We start from the raw sequence: 15,000 nt of genomic DNA on the forward strand, positions 1-15,000 counted from the left end.
GAAATTGAACTTTGGTTTTTAGAATTGTTTGAATGCAAATATTTCTGATATTCTTACATGTACGAAACTGCAAATGTCATGACATACTTGGGAAGAAAAATTGTACATATGATATAAAAGCTACATGTAATGGTAGCTCTGCAATTAGTTTTGATGGCATCTACCCTTCAAATGCTAATTCAGATAACTGCGCAAATACAAGTTGAACATAATCTGCATTCATGGACAAGGGTAAAACATTCAACAACAGCAAGCACTTTGTAGCAATTGGCCAGATTATAATTCCAGGAAACCCACAGTCTGTAATCATCATTAGGATTCGTATCTTTATCATCCACCTGCTTTGCTTCTTGAGGGAGTTCAAATGAGGGCGTGAGAGGAGCAAGTAGAGAAGTTCTTTGGGGTTTCTGAATGAAAAATAACATCTCAAATATCAGAATTAATATCAAATCTCAAATATTTTCCTACCATTATTTTTAAAAGGTTCTTAAATGAAAATCATCAGTAAACTATTTAATTTTTATTTCCTCAATAGTTCCTGAAAAGAAAAGAAAATACATTACTAAAACTAGAACATAGGATACATATCATACAAGGCACCATAAATAAATAAAGTTATAATTATCAACAATTCAAATTAGCAAATAAAGGTTACCTTTATAAGGCAAGTGATTATTATAATATTCTAGAAAACCACTGAAGGAAAAATTATTTTCATGAAACCAATCGAGTGATTAGTGTTTGCATTTTACATATTACTATTTTAAACAGTTCTCCACCCTCTGATATAAAGTCAGGTACGTACTTAGGTAAGATGCCATCCTTCTTTGCCAAGCGTGCAAGACAATCATCAGATTCACCCTGTAAAAAAGCATTTGAAGAAAATGTTAGATCTAAAAAAATAAATTGCACTAAAATTCTATTTCAAGGTAATTTTGCCTTGCAAGACAGATGTATGCACAAGTCTGTTGGAACAAATTCTTATAGCAAATATATAAACTATTATTCTATGTATTCTAAAAAATCTTTAACTAGATGTCATTTATCAAACCCACCATCTTCCTGATGTCTCCGCAGATGGCATAAGTCTTGTACTGTCCAGTCATGCGGCCAGTGGTTTCATCAACCTGGAAAAAATAATATTCTAAATTAAGCTCCTGTGTTAAAACCAATGGGGTCACAATCTTGTTTTCATTCTCTTAAAAGATTCTTTTAAGCATTTCAAATAATCGTTCAAATTCACCAATTCTTTTGGACTTACCTCGGCAAAGTTGATCTGGATGGAGGCATGGTCCTTGGCATAGATGATGCGGTTGGATGCCGAGCACTTGCGGGGCACGTACAGGTCAACGTATTCACCGGCGTCGTTCTGCATGATGGTGTATGTTGTGGTTACCTGTCTAAGGGGAAAATTATAATTATTACTTACATGATACAAAAAGTATTCTATAATATTTACTGTTAAACCATTGATCAGCTGTGACTAGATATACTAAAAAGTTCATTGTACCATAACTTGCAAATCAAATTTTGTAAAAATATGAAATTAAAAGTTCATAATTATATTAACATTGCCTTTCTAAGAAGGGGAAAAAAAATCCTATACCTTGCTACCATATAACAATTGGAGGAAGACAAATAACTAACAATATTCATTGCTATACCGTATTGTGAAAGCAATACAAGGGCAATTCTGTCTGGAACCAATACATTTTCCCATTTTTACCATTTTCCTAGTCATTATTATTAACCAGGTAAAGCAGGCAAAGTATTTACTCATTTCCTTGCTTGTAAAGAACCACTGAGAACTTAACAGAATTGAAAACCTTGCACTTTCATTGCTTTTCCTTTTTTAAAAATTACTCAATGAAATTAGTTCTTTATATCTAAAAGAAATACACTGTTCAATTAACACAAGGTCTTGTAACTTTTTGAGCAGTGAATTAGATTTTTCTAGTGCTGTGCAGTCTTAAACTATTTATTAAATATGAAAGTTTTATGTAAATTTAAAGTAACTGATGGTAAGCCTTTGATTGACAAGATAATGGTTTTGATCTTATCACATTGGAATGATTTTGAATCTTTTTAACCTTTGAATCCATTACTACATTAGCACAATCTCCATTCCCTATGTTAACCCCATCCTGATGAACGAGCTTTGTTTGATGTACTGTTAGAAATGAAAAAACAGCTTTCAAAGCTTTGCAATAAGACTTTGCCCAGTTTCTCTTTCTCTTTCTTACATAGTTTGCCAAGCAAAGCCTACACATCTATATAGGGCCAAAGGGTTCTAAAGCTAAACCTAGCCTTGTATTCCATACTACAACCTATGCATCCATTAGGGTAATGACAGTTTTCAACCTCCCCTCCTTCCCCAAGCATCACCAATCAATTCAATTCTTAGCATCACTAACCTAACTATCACATACCATTATATGAATATACACATCAACTATAAGGAGGATTCAATCGTAACAGTAATACAACCAATGTCTGTGAAACGGATACTTTGGTGCGACATGTTTTCTGGTCACTTAGCTTTACTGCCAGTTTACCCAACCAACATCCCTGAAGTTTTGGCTCTAAAATTAGCAATATTTTAACCTAAGGCTACATACCCTTCCTGATACCTAGTCCCACAATTACAATAGTCTCCAAACTCCCAGTGGTCTGGCAACGGCCAATTGGCATCCACCACATTTATTCTGGCAGAATAAATACTTGGATCACTTCCTTGTTTTACAAAATTTCCTGGAAGGCATACAAAGTATCTTGCCTGGTGACCTTTGCCAGAACACTGAAGGCATGATGGTTGTGGCTATCAATTGAGGCCCATTTTCTGGGTTTACTTTGACTTTCTCCATTCTTTATTTATAAGTTGTTTCAGGTGTATTTATGGCAATTACTTTTGCCTTTTTCCATGTACATGAAGTCCTTGTTTCAAGATTTACTCAGTATTTTTTTCAAACATTTTAGTAGATTTTTGTTGGTTTTAATTCTAACCTAAACTAAAATCCAATCTGTCCAGTTATGTTGGTTGATGGCCAGATACCACAATATTCCGCTTCATTGAGAATTATTTGGTACTTATGATAAGTGTATAAAAATGTACCCATTAAACTTCTGTGTAAGGTCACCCTAAAAACAACGGCATCTCTAATGATAAGACAACTTATTCTATACAACTCCACTTAAAACTTGCTGTGATCTATAGGGTCTGAAGTTCAACCATATAGCAGCAGTGCCAAGCTTTTAATGTGAATTCGATGTTAATTCTGTGCACATTTGACACTGACAAAAGACAAGAAACCTTTACTGTTGTTTATTTAATTTAATTTTATTTAATTATTTATTTAATTCTGGTAAGACAGAGCCTGGATTAGTTCCTAAGAAAATAAATTTCCAGAGGTTGACAAGCTGACAGTATATTCATAGCCATCTATTTCCTATGTCTACTTGTTACACGACTCACAGCAAATGAGTTCACACAAAGCAGGATGGTGAAAATGTGTTTAGCTTCCTGCCTAATTTATCAGAGTATGATTCTCCTTTGGTAATGTGTGTCATGATCTGAATATTTGCATACATACGCGAACAGTTAAATACATACAAGTTGTTGTATCAAAAAATTGTGCATAAATGACCTACAATACAATATAAAATTCACTTTATTCAACATGTGGATTTTGTTTGCATAAGGCCTTGTTCACACAAGGGGCTGTGCCTGCGCAGGAATAAGTGTCCTAGATGTCAGAAACAAGAAGTTTTAGCAATGTTAAGCCACACTGAGGAGTATGGCAGCTACATGCACAAGACCACAAACCACCCGTAAGGACCTATACTTTTAACGCATGTACATTTGCACATTTCCTACAACCTGAATGAATGAAACCTGAAACCTGGTCACAAACTGGCTTATTTTCCAGATTAGAGAAAAACCATGGGTCCAGCAGGTTGGCTTTCACCACGACCAGGTAATTTCAGTATTACTGGATAAAGACGCAACCACCCGGAGCGAAAATACAAACCTTTCGGCATGACGTACCTTTAATTATGACATACCATAATACCCTTTTCTTCCGTGAAAGGTTTCCAATGGAAATGAGTAGCGAATCTGAACAAAGCACAATGAAAACTACCAGAAAAATATTGTGTCATGCCTAGAGGGTTGGTTGCGTCTTTGTCCAAATTTACCGTAATTTCCACATCAGCCCCAGCCATTTCAAGGGGTTACTTACGGCTTAGTAACAATATAGGCCCCCACAGGCACTAGCCCTCCATGAGAACACAGCCAAAGAATAGAAGTTTGTTTGCCATATATTGGTCAGTCAATTACATTCACTATAATTCTTCCATAAATAACTTAACAATACGTCAAATATTAACTCATCTGAGATATAGATACTGAATCCCTCATGTATAGTAAATTACGAACGGGGAATTGAAGGAAATAGAAAAAAAAAACTGACATATAAACAAAAATCATCGTCTATAAAACCTAAAATTTTCTTACCGATCAATATTTGAAATATTTTCCTAGGTTAATAAAGAACGTACCATGAAGGCAACAAAGAGAGCGAGAAAGTTAACAAATCCAGGAGAAAAACACAGCAGAAAGCATGGCCAACCAAAGCCAGAATGAAAACACCAACGTCTTCACGCATTTTAACAAGTATTCCCCTCATATTCCACACTATTTCTACACCCACATTAATAAACCCCTTTCCCTCTATCATCCTACCTACTCTACCAAGACTCTTCGCGTCTCAAACGGCGAAATAAACGGAAAATCGACTCAGGACACGTGAATAACTCACCGCTTACAGCAAGGTCCAACTGGAGAAGAACAAATGACGAGCGAGATGCGCAATCGTCCGCTCGCCTCGTCGTATTATGGGACTTTTGGTTTGAGTTTTAACTGTGATCTTATTCATTTCTTGACCTGATTTTAGTATAGATATGTTTTTGTATTTGATATCGGGTTGGGGGTGAATTGTGGGGTTTAAGGATATGATGTTGATTGTTTTAAGAGGAATGAGACAATTTGAAAATTTTGACTTGATTATTTCTAATATTATTTTGATTTTAGGCCATTGCTGGAGAAAATCAGTATATGATATAACCGACACAACTTACATACACAAATAATCATAATTTATTATCTAATAAAACCTCGTATTTGTATTAATATTGTATATAACTTTTTCCAATCACTCTTGGGGTCTTTCAGTCTAACCTGAATGTTAGCTTCTCTCTCTCTTGTCTGTGTTTATTCTCTCTTGCTCCCTCTGTCTGTCTGTCTGTCTCTCATGTATGTCTATTCTCTGCCTCTCTTTCTCTCATGTTTGTCTATTCTCTGTCTCTCTTATGTTTGTCTATTCTGTCTCTCTTTCTCTCATGTTTGTCTATTGTCTCTCTTTCTCTCATGTTTGTCTATTCTGTCTCTCTTTCTCTCATGTTTGTCTATTCTCTCTCTTTCTCTCATGTTTATCTATTTTCTGTCTCTCTTTCTCATGTTTGTCTATTCTGTCTCTCTTTCTCTCATGTTTGTCTATTCTCTCTTTCTCTCATGTTTATCTACTCTCTGTCTCTCTTTCTCATGTTTGTCTATTCTCTGTCTCTCTTTCTCTCAAGTTTGTCTATTCTGTCTCTCTTTCTCTCATGTTTGTCTATTTTCTCTTTCTCTCATGTTTATCTATTTTCTGTCTCTCTTTCTCTCGTTTGTCTATTCTGTCTCTCTTTCTCTCATGTTTGTCTATTCTGTCTCTCTTTCTCTCATGTTTGTCTATTCTGTCTTTCTTTCTCTCATGTTTGTCTATTCTCTGTCTCTCTTTCTCTCATGTTTGTCTATTCTGTCTCTCTTTCTCTCATGTTTGTCTATTCTCTTTCTCTCATGTTTATCTATTCTCTGTCTCTCTTTCTCATGTTTGTCTATTCTCTGTCTCTCTTTCTCTCAAGTTTGTCTATTCTCTGTCTCTCTTTCTCTCAAGTTTGTCTATTCTGTCTCTCTTTCTCATGTTTGTCTATTCTGTCTCTCTTTCTCATGTTTGTCTATTCTCTCTTTCTCTCATGTTTGTCTATTCTGTCTCTCTTTCTCTCTCATGTTTGTCTATTCTGTCTATCTTTCTCTTCCCTTTATTCATGATAGCTTTGACTCTGCAGTAAAATGTCTTTTCCCTCTTCCTTATTCTTGTATTCTTTCCTATCTTTCTTGATGTTTTCCTTTCTTTATATATCTTCTATGCCTTGTTAATTTCCTGTGATATTTCACTTTTTATTTCATTTCATATACAGAATTTGATAAGGAAAATGGATAGAGATTTATGAAAAGTGTGCATGATTGACTGTTTACTTGTAACATCAAGCAATGTCATATTTCGAATCCTTAAAGAAGGCAAACAATCTTATGTTAAATCCAATGGTTCTGAGAACTTTAACAAGTTTTAATTGCAGGATCATTTTCTTTCATATTGGGTTTACAGCAAGTGGAAGCTCATTTTAAACAGCTTTCTTTGAAATCTAACACTTGTCAACTAATTCTGATATTCTATCCTCTTTCAAGTGAATATTTTTTAGAGCAAGGATATTGCATCTTTCACATTTTATAACCAAAATGTTTATCTTCAATATGTGCCGTTCTTCTAAATCCATCATACTAATTTACTCAAGGTTACACTTCTTGGCTTTCTTTATTGATTGAAATTATAGCCATTGGAAATACGTGTAAATATACACCAACTTATAAAAAAATCCAAAAAACATAGTAATCATAATATTCACTGTGTAATTAGTCTCCATAAAATAAAAATTCATTAAATATCCATTCATACTGATAGTATGTATTGTACTCATATACTTTGTCTTAAGTCTCATGAATAAATAAACTTTAATCATCATCCTGTAATCTTAAAACAAAAAATAACTCCAAAGGAATTCAATAAAACCATTCTTTTTATCTCTTCGAAATATATAATATTCACAGCTTCAACTCTTTCTTTCTCACATTGCACAACCAACGAACAAACCGAAAAACACGTTTATTCTCCGTCTTCCTAACCAGTCTTATCCGAGCTGAAACTTCCAGTCAGGGATAAATAATGACGATGAGATCAGTAATTTAGAGATATATGTTTTTTTTTTAAAGGTAAATAAGAATATATCTGACAACAATACCTAATATAAAAGAGAATATTATGTACACATGAGCAAGCTAACAGTAAACCTAGTCATCATAAAAGTTGAAAACATTTCTTAATGCTAATTTCATTTGCTTTTCACTCGCATCCACTTCAAAAGACCTTTTTGATTTTCTTCCTATACATTGATACACACACACATATATATATTTCCTTCTGATTGCTCCAAAACTTGTTATCAGTACATTTAAAGCATTCTACACTTTCTTTTACACCCTCTCACACCTTGTGAACACCTATTCTAGGGAACATTATATATGGGTGTTACAATTCTATATAAACACTGGTAAAATATCATAATGGTGTACATGCATCAAAATTGGACAATAGGTAATGAGATATCTAAATCTACACCCAAAAAATATGTAGGCTTGAGATTTTAAAACAATTAGTCAAAGCATTAATAGATTTTTTTTTCATCTGAGATTAATGGATACTTTATGAATGAAAATTCCACTTGAGACAACACATAGTAAAATTTGTAATCTAAGTTGAAATATCACTCAAATACGAAAATATATATAGATTCACAATTAACAATATCTGTACAACAAAAGTATGAGAAATATCTTATAACCCTGACGCACAGTTGGATATCACTAAATACTGATAAATGCCATGTACAAGAACCATTTTCCCTAAATCAAAACATCAAAGTAAAGATTGAAAAATGAAAAAAGAAAAAAAAAAGAGAGGAAAATTTGGTTTTGAACAATAACCAGCAGTTCCTGCATATAGTTCTACATGTGTCAAGATTGTTAGTAACACAATGACTGATCCCCCATCATCAGAAACTGAAGTATATTTGACAAAACCTTTTCCTTCTAGTTTATGAATGGGAGGAGATGTTCATGCAAAATAAGAGAGAAGCATCACAGCACCAGATAATTATTCATACAAGTACTCTGACTTTCCTGGACATATAATGAGTCATAAAACACTTAATTGATTGGAATACAAAACTGACATGTACAAATAACCAACACACACTCAAATAATCTTAAGGAACACACTCACATAACCTACACAAACACACTCTTTACACAGCTGCATGAACTTCTACATCTGTATAGCATACAAAATTTCTTTTTAATCACTGAATTTCCATATCTGCTCAAATCTATGAAGATACTGCTTCTTCACAGTTACTAACTGGATTCTGTTCACAGTAAAAAAAGAAAGAAAAAAAAAAAAGGGTGGAATGTAAACTTTATATTAATATACTCAATTCAATAATTCTTTTAGTGCAAACCTTATGCACCTTTTTCTTTTCTTTTAAGACAATTTTTATCCCCATCTCCTTTTCATGGAATTCCAGGAAATGTGTTTGAATCAACCTCTAACCAAAGGCAAAGCACAATAAAGTCTCATATTTCTATTCCTCGTCTGATTCTGCGGCATTGAACAAGTCAATCAAATTTCTTGAGGTTAGGTTGAGCGGCTGCACAGGTTCCTCTTGCTCAACGTTTCTTTGAGGACTTGGGGTGTTTGCTGTGGAGGAGTTGAAGCTCGTGCTCTCGTTCAATCGCTGGTTGAAGGGTCGTCCCATTCTAGGCAGAGTAACGCGGCGACGGATAAAGGTCGGACTATCATTTATTCTTGGGCTCGCATTGCAGCTAGAAGGGAGAAACAAGTTATTTATATGATAGCTAAGATTGCACTGTAGCTGCTAGAAAGAAGAAACAAATGACTGAAACTTTGACTGTATTTTCCAAAGCTATAGTAGGGCAAGGATGACTGGCATCTGTTCCTGTCAATCGATGATGGATTAATATAAAATATAAAAATAAACAATAACAAGAATAAATTCTTTTCTAAACTGATATGAAAACTGCAGAAGTTAACCATTCTCAGACAGGCTACACATGAAGACATGCAGCCTGGGGTAGGCATATCTAAATCTATATTTCCTATTACTTCCTTGACTTTTAGTATGATATGAGTCTATTTTTTGTATAATAGCACTGTGATATTAATTAGCATTTAGTTACACATAGTTACACAACTGAAGGAATAAATTGCTTATAATTTCAACAACAGAAAATATGCAGTATAGAAGCAGTCCCCCCTTTAAAAAACTGATGCAGAAGGGTTCAGTAATAAATCTTCTTAAATGTGAATGAAAACATAGCTCAAATGATAATTATTATATTTAGTTATTCCACATCTTTGTCTTTATCTCTGTCTAAGTTGCAATAATATAATTCAACTTCAGTTCCAGCAAAGCAAACAAGTTGCTACCAGTATGCAGTTTAACGTCTACTTGAAGTATCTCAGGGTAGGTTTCCTCCCTGATAACAATGACTCACCTAGTCCTTGCACAAGGTGAGCCCTCAAAGAAGTCAGGCTGCTTCTTGAAGTGTGAGGATATAGGCGTGGAATTACCGAAGAACCTGTTGCTGAGGAACTGGTTGGTCTCACTGCTTGATGTGGAGATATCGCTCAGGGGCTGCGCTAGGCTGTGGTCGTCCAAGCCTTCTTCTGCAGGTTGCGAAGATTATATATTATTTATGGGTGGATAGGACTAATACAAAAATAAGAAAGATGCGCACGGAAAAAAAGTGATTAATCCCTGAGAAAATCATAAGGAAAATACATCTTATAAAAATCTATATTACTACATGATATGGAAGAAACATGAGAGAAAATACACAAAACACACACACAAAAAAAAATCATACCATCAGAAAATCCCATAGTGAAGTCTGAATCAGAATTATTCATTTTGGACTTGTTGGGCGAGTCTCCAGAAGAACTTCTCCTCTTGCGCAGTCTGGTGATGGGGAGGGCCACAAAAGCAAAGAACGACATCACATAGAGCCAAATTCGCAACAGGAGCCCTTTGGCCTTCATGAGCTGTAGGATCAAAATAAAATTTGTTTTCAATTTTGCTGACATCTCAAAAGTGGGTTACTATTATCATATAAGGGTTTCACATTGATTTTTTCTTCTTCTGGTTTTCTGAGATGTGTCTTTCCTATGTTAAAAAAATTAAAATGGTTTGGAACTAGGAAAGAAAATTGTCATCGGTCTCACAATGATAGCTGTCCATTTTTTTTTTTTGGCCTTTTCCTCAAATGTTAAATCATACTATTATGCAAGTAGGTGCTTCATCTATCAGAACTCTGCTAAAGTATTGCTGCCTATATGACCAGAAAGAAAAATAGGAGGATAATGTCTATGATCAAGAAAACAAATGAATAGAAAATTAAATAACTAAAAATACAACAACAACAACACCAATAATAACTCACAGATATCCTGAAGAAGTCTTTCACCCTTTTGCGAAGGAGAATGTGTTGTATAACACGAAGATTAAGGGCTTGATCTGCTGTGAGTCTTTCTGAGGGGTTTGGTCTCAATAGCCCTGTCAATAATGACTGCAAATCACTGGAGAGAGCTGTTGGGAAAAATGTTGATTTCATTGGTGAGAAGATCATAATACTTGTAAAGAAGAGAGACATACATAAGAGAGAATGAAACTGTTTATCATTTAATATGTGAAAAAAGAAGGAAAAAAGAAAGAAAGAAGAAGAAGAAAAAAACAAACAAAAAAAAACACAGGTATTATGGGAGAAATATGATTGCATTTGAGGAATTTTGGAGAGAAGTACAAAAATATAAAGCATGGAATATTAGAAAAGCAAAAGATGTTCATAAGCAATGATAACAATTAAGAAGAAGGAAAAAGCTGAAAAGAGAGAATGAGAGAGAGACAACAAATTACTACAAAACCTCTAAAAATAAAATAAAAATCACTCACAATTTGCAACAGGGGGCAACTTGCCCTGCCTGAGTGACTGCCACATATCCCCCTGCTTGGGAAGGTCCAGGTCAGTGGCCAGTTCGAGGATGGTCATCCCTAGACTGAAAATGTCAGCTGACGAGCCAAACTGGAGATTCATCACCTCTGGGGCCAGGTACTTGGGATCACCCTCCATCGCTTCCTTCACGGGACCCTGTTAGTAGGAAGGGAAGGGTGTTTGTGGGATTTGTGAATAAGTATGAATTTTGGTAAGGTCGGTATATGCATCTATTTTTCTCTGTTCATCTTTAAAGGAAAGGGAGGAATAATTGAAGTAAAAATTGATGGAAATTTGAATGTCATCTTTGAGTCCACTAAATAAAAAACAGAATGAAGAATGAATATAAGAGGAAAGACTTGGAAACAGATAATAAGCATAATAAGTATAAAACTAAAGATAAGAATATGAAGGAAAAGAGATTTTCCAAAGCAAACTCTATAGCAAGTTTCTGACTGACTTACCAAAATGTTCCTGAAAGCATGATGGCAAAGATAAAAGTGAAATTATAAATAAGCTTAAATGATGAAATGATGACAAATAATTTCAACAGAAAAAAAATACAGCAAAAGGATAAACTAATAGCTTTCAGATCATTTAACAAATCTCATTCTCACATCCAGTCTAACGTATAAGAACTGTGGAAAATCACATTACCTGAGATGTTTCAATGACTAGACCAAAGTCGCCAAGCTTGCATAGCCCATCGTAGCCAATAAATATGTTTTCTGGTTTGATGTCCATGTGCACCAAATGATGTTTGTGTAAGTGACTTACACCCTAGAAATTAAAGAGAAATATATATAATTAGTTACTTATTTGTAATGAATAGTTCTAGTGAAAGTATACATGTGAAGGAAATGTTGACACCCTCAACCCTTCCGAGATGGGCCACGTCTTAAGATGTTAGGCCTTGGTTGGGCTTATTAAGATCTTATTTTTTCTATTCCTTTTTAGACTTATGCTATGATATATGTGTGTATGTGATTTGTTACACACCATGGGGTGCAATAAAAAAATGTAATTGCACACTTTATGTGTTAAATATGTAACTCCTACTTCCTTTCTCCTTCCTCTTCCTTCACTCACTCTCCTTGTCCCTTCCTCCACTATGTCTGATTTTCTCCTTCTCTGTCTGTCTCTCATACCTGTAACAAATCGACTAGATAATCCCAAACAACGCTCTCTGGAAGATCATGTCTGTCTTCAGCCATGTCTGCTAGTGACGTGCGGCAAACTTCTGTCAAAAGGTACAGATGTTGCCGCTCTTCCCAAGCACGGTAGAACTCGACACAGTTTTTGTGCTTTGGGAGTTTCTCGTGTTTCTGAACTTCCTCCATTCTTCTCCGCCTGTAAAATAGAGAAGAGAAAGTTTAGCTGATAGCTTTATGTTGAGAAAGCATAGAGTGAAATATGCAAATATAGTATTAACTCCTAAAGCAAGATAGATGGCAGTTGTCACACTCAGGAAAGAAGAAAGAATAGCAAGAGGTTTCACTGTCACTGTTTCCACTTATTTAGAAATGGTCTTTAAATCTCACTTTCTCATTCTGTGTGGAGAAATAATATAGTACTATTGTGTTATAGTGTGGATGGTACACATGGCAAAAGATTTACATTTTCTATTTTTTATTTGTGACTTACTAAGTCTCTGGTCTTGCTTTTTTCCTATCTTGCGTACATATATAGCTTTGCATGATCTTCCCCTAAGGGTTTAAATAGATCATGTATAGATGAATATTGATAACAGACAACTTATTTGTTTATTTAAAAAAAATATACAATGGTCAGTATAAACAATGAGTGAAATATTAATTTTAAGGAAATTTTATACAAAGTCCAAATACTATAAATATATTTACCTGTCGCCTTCCCCTCGAAATCTCAATAGGGTTCGCTTGCACGCATACTGTTTTCCATCCTCTTTACTGCGGACTCGGTACACCTCCCCAAAGGATCCCACACCAAGTTTTTCTTCAATGGTATAACACTGTTCAAAGTATAGTGCTGGTTTCTCTGCACTGTATAGTGGACTCTGTAGTATAAAAGCTGTCAGGAGAGAGAGAGGGCACACTGTTATTACCAAAATAGATTATTAACAAAACAAACAAACTTGAATTGCTTATGTTCAATCAGCACTGCAGTTTAATCAAAATGACAACTAGATTAAATATTCTTTCTGTATCAAGATCTCATGATACTTACATGTGTCAGAATCATCCCTGAAGGATACTGGCTGGGGTCGGTCATAGTCACTGATGCGCGGGAATATTCTCGTGACTGGGCAGCTTTTCACTGGGGCTTTTGGGGGTGGAGCAAATTTTGGTGTACCTCGAGACTGAAATGTTAAGATAACACTGTAAACTCATTCGTAGATTAGGTAACCTTCAATGCTGCATCAGCACTTAAGTTCATTTGCAGTGTATAAGTGTCCTGAGATGTGTAAGCTACGGGCAAGGAGTTAGTATCTGTTTTCTTTCTGTGTAATTCATCACTTAAAGAGTAACTTGACCCATTCGCGCCACATGATGTGCTGACATTTTTTGTGGTTTTTGTGTCAGACACTGGTGACAAGGTATTTGGTCATGGCCGACGCTCGGGGTGAGCGAGCGGACAGCCCAGGCTTGTGGCTAGTGCGCCCGAAAATCCTGAGGTATTAGGCCTATGCATTTGAAAACCCTGACATTGTGATCATTCAAAGCCGGAATTGCCCCGGTGTGAATGGGTTACATAATAATTAATCTCTTTGAAAGAGTAACTTAAATAATACTTAATCTCTTAACTAAAATGTGTAGTATCTTTATCTCAAGAGTTTTGACTTCCTTTACACTCTTATTCACAATTCAAGTTAAAATCCAAACAATGAAAGTAGAACATCTTAACCAATAGATCTCACTAGCATACACATCTTCAAGCCTTTTAAATTGGGAATAAGTGAAATTTCCCCCCACTGTTCAAGATGTATGTATGGCTATATACTTTTTCAGATATTTCTTTTGCCAGGTATGCTAATAAACACAAATCATAAAATACATATCAATGAACTCAAAATTGTGACTCATCATTGAATTCTTGAAAGGTATGATTTAAAACAATTCAAAGATAAATGGGTGAGTTGAAGTGGAAACTGTAAATAACAAAACATATAAATCAGAGTACATAACTTTACAATACATTATTCACTTTGAAGTCCAAACTTCATCCTGGGCTTTGGCATCAAAGAGGGAAAAAGTTTTATGAATTTCCACGTATATCCGTCACTTGTCTCGTGCTGATTGAAACTCAAGCATAGGCCAATAAACGCCGTGCATTCTGGCGAGATGGAGCTTGTACACCTCCCTGGCAATTTATAATCAATTACGAGACCAATCCAAGTCCCGTCTTACCAAAATACACGTGGATGAGATTTAGCAACCTATGCCAAAGGACGGGAGGTCCGGTAAACATTTGACACCGCTCCACTATCAATTTAGACTTGAGATTGTAAGCCTTGTTAATAAGATTACATTAAGTTTCAAGTAGGCTTGGACAGAGAACATCTTATGTAACTCTGAGAAGAAGTTTTGTTGTTAAAGCCACAGTTTATGTCTCGTAAACATTACCCTAATCATTTAGTGTTATATTCAATAACTCAAATGAACTAATTACACTGTATATTTCAGCAAAATGTATTCATCATGTAAAAACAAAATAAAAAGGAAAAGCAACTCGAACAATAACCTTTCTACATAATCCCAAATCATCAAGATTTTTTTTTTTTTTTTTTCAAAATCTCTCAATCTCTCCGAAGCTCCCATGGCCACATACGAAAAAAATAAAACCCATCCTAAACCATTATCCAATCGGCTTTCACACCACCCCCACCCGAAAATACACAAAACCAAAATCTCCCAGCGAAAAAATCCTCGCCATTCAACCACCGAAAATCCAAAAAAATCCGAAAACAAAACCACCGAGCCTTCAAGGTCACATCCGCAACGGGAAAAATTACCGGGCGCCTC

At 35.1% G+C, this 15,000-nt stretch overlaps 2 protein-coding genes across 4 annotated transcripts in view; both read right to left on the reverse strand.

Annotated features, from left to right (window-relative positions):
- Positions 1–505: 505 nt before the first annotated feature.
- RpS21 (ribosomal protein S21) lies at positions 506–4,931 on the reverse strand. Of its 3 annotated transcripts, none has more exons than XM_043004517.2 (5): positions 4,818–4,931; positions 1,262–1,396; positions 1,056–1,127; positions 806–861; positions 506–538 (listed from the first exon to the last, which is right to left on the reverse strand). In XM_043004517.2, the coding sequence occupies exons 2-5, from the start codon at positions 1,373–1,375 to the stop codon at positions 529–531; spliced, it is 252 nt and encodes an 83-aa protein (XP_042860451.1). In that variant the 5' UTR covers positions 1,376–1,396; positions 4,818–4,931; the 3' UTR covers positions 506–528. The 3 variants fall into 3 exon arrangements, with proteins under 3 accessions (XP_042860451.1, XP_086392985.1, XP_086392984.1); XM_086536859.1 differs by having other exon boundaries at positions 1,262–1,400; positions 4,746–4,834; XM_086536858.1 differs by having other exon boundaries at positions 1,262–1,400; positions 4,742–4,834.
- Positions 4,932–6,949: 2,018 nt separating this feature from the next.
- LOC122246158 (membrane-associated tyrosine- and threonine-specific cdc2-inhibitory kinase) overlaps positions 6,950–15,000 on the reverse strand; it is an 8,255-nt gene continuing 204 nt past the window's right edge. The window contains exons 2-10 of the mRNA XM_043004519.2: positions 13,205–13,337; positions 12,862–13,048; positions 12,148–12,349; positions 11,657–11,779; positions 10,960–11,155; positions 10,451–10,596; positions 9,878–10,052; positions 9,506–9,677; positions 6,950–8,812 (exon numbers count right to left, since the gene is read on the reverse strand). Of these exons, the coding sequence (XP_042860453.2) occupies positions 8,572–8,812; positions 9,506–9,677; positions 9,878–10,052; positions 10,451–10,596; positions 10,960–11,155; positions 11,657–11,779; positions 12,148–12,349; positions 12,862–13,048; positions 13,205–13,337 (1,575 nt within the window). The 3' untranslated portion in view covers positions 6,950–8,571. The remainder of the gene's footprint in view (positions 8,813–9,505; positions 9,678–9,877; positions 10,053–10,450; positions 10,597–10,959; positions 11,156–11,656; positions 11,780–12,147; positions 12,350–12,861; positions 13,049–13,204; positions 13,338–15,000) is intronic.

The sequence above is a fragment of the Penaeus japonicus genome, unplaced genomic scaffold, assembly GCF_977035675.1.
Source record: "Penaeus japonicus unplaced genomic scaffold, GWHDUDI00000001_assembly GWHDUDI00000005, whole genome shotgun sequence".
In the NCBI taxonomy this organism is placed as follows: Eukaryota; Metazoa; Arthropoda; class Malacostraca; order Decapoda; family Penaeidae; genus Penaeus; species Penaeus japonicus.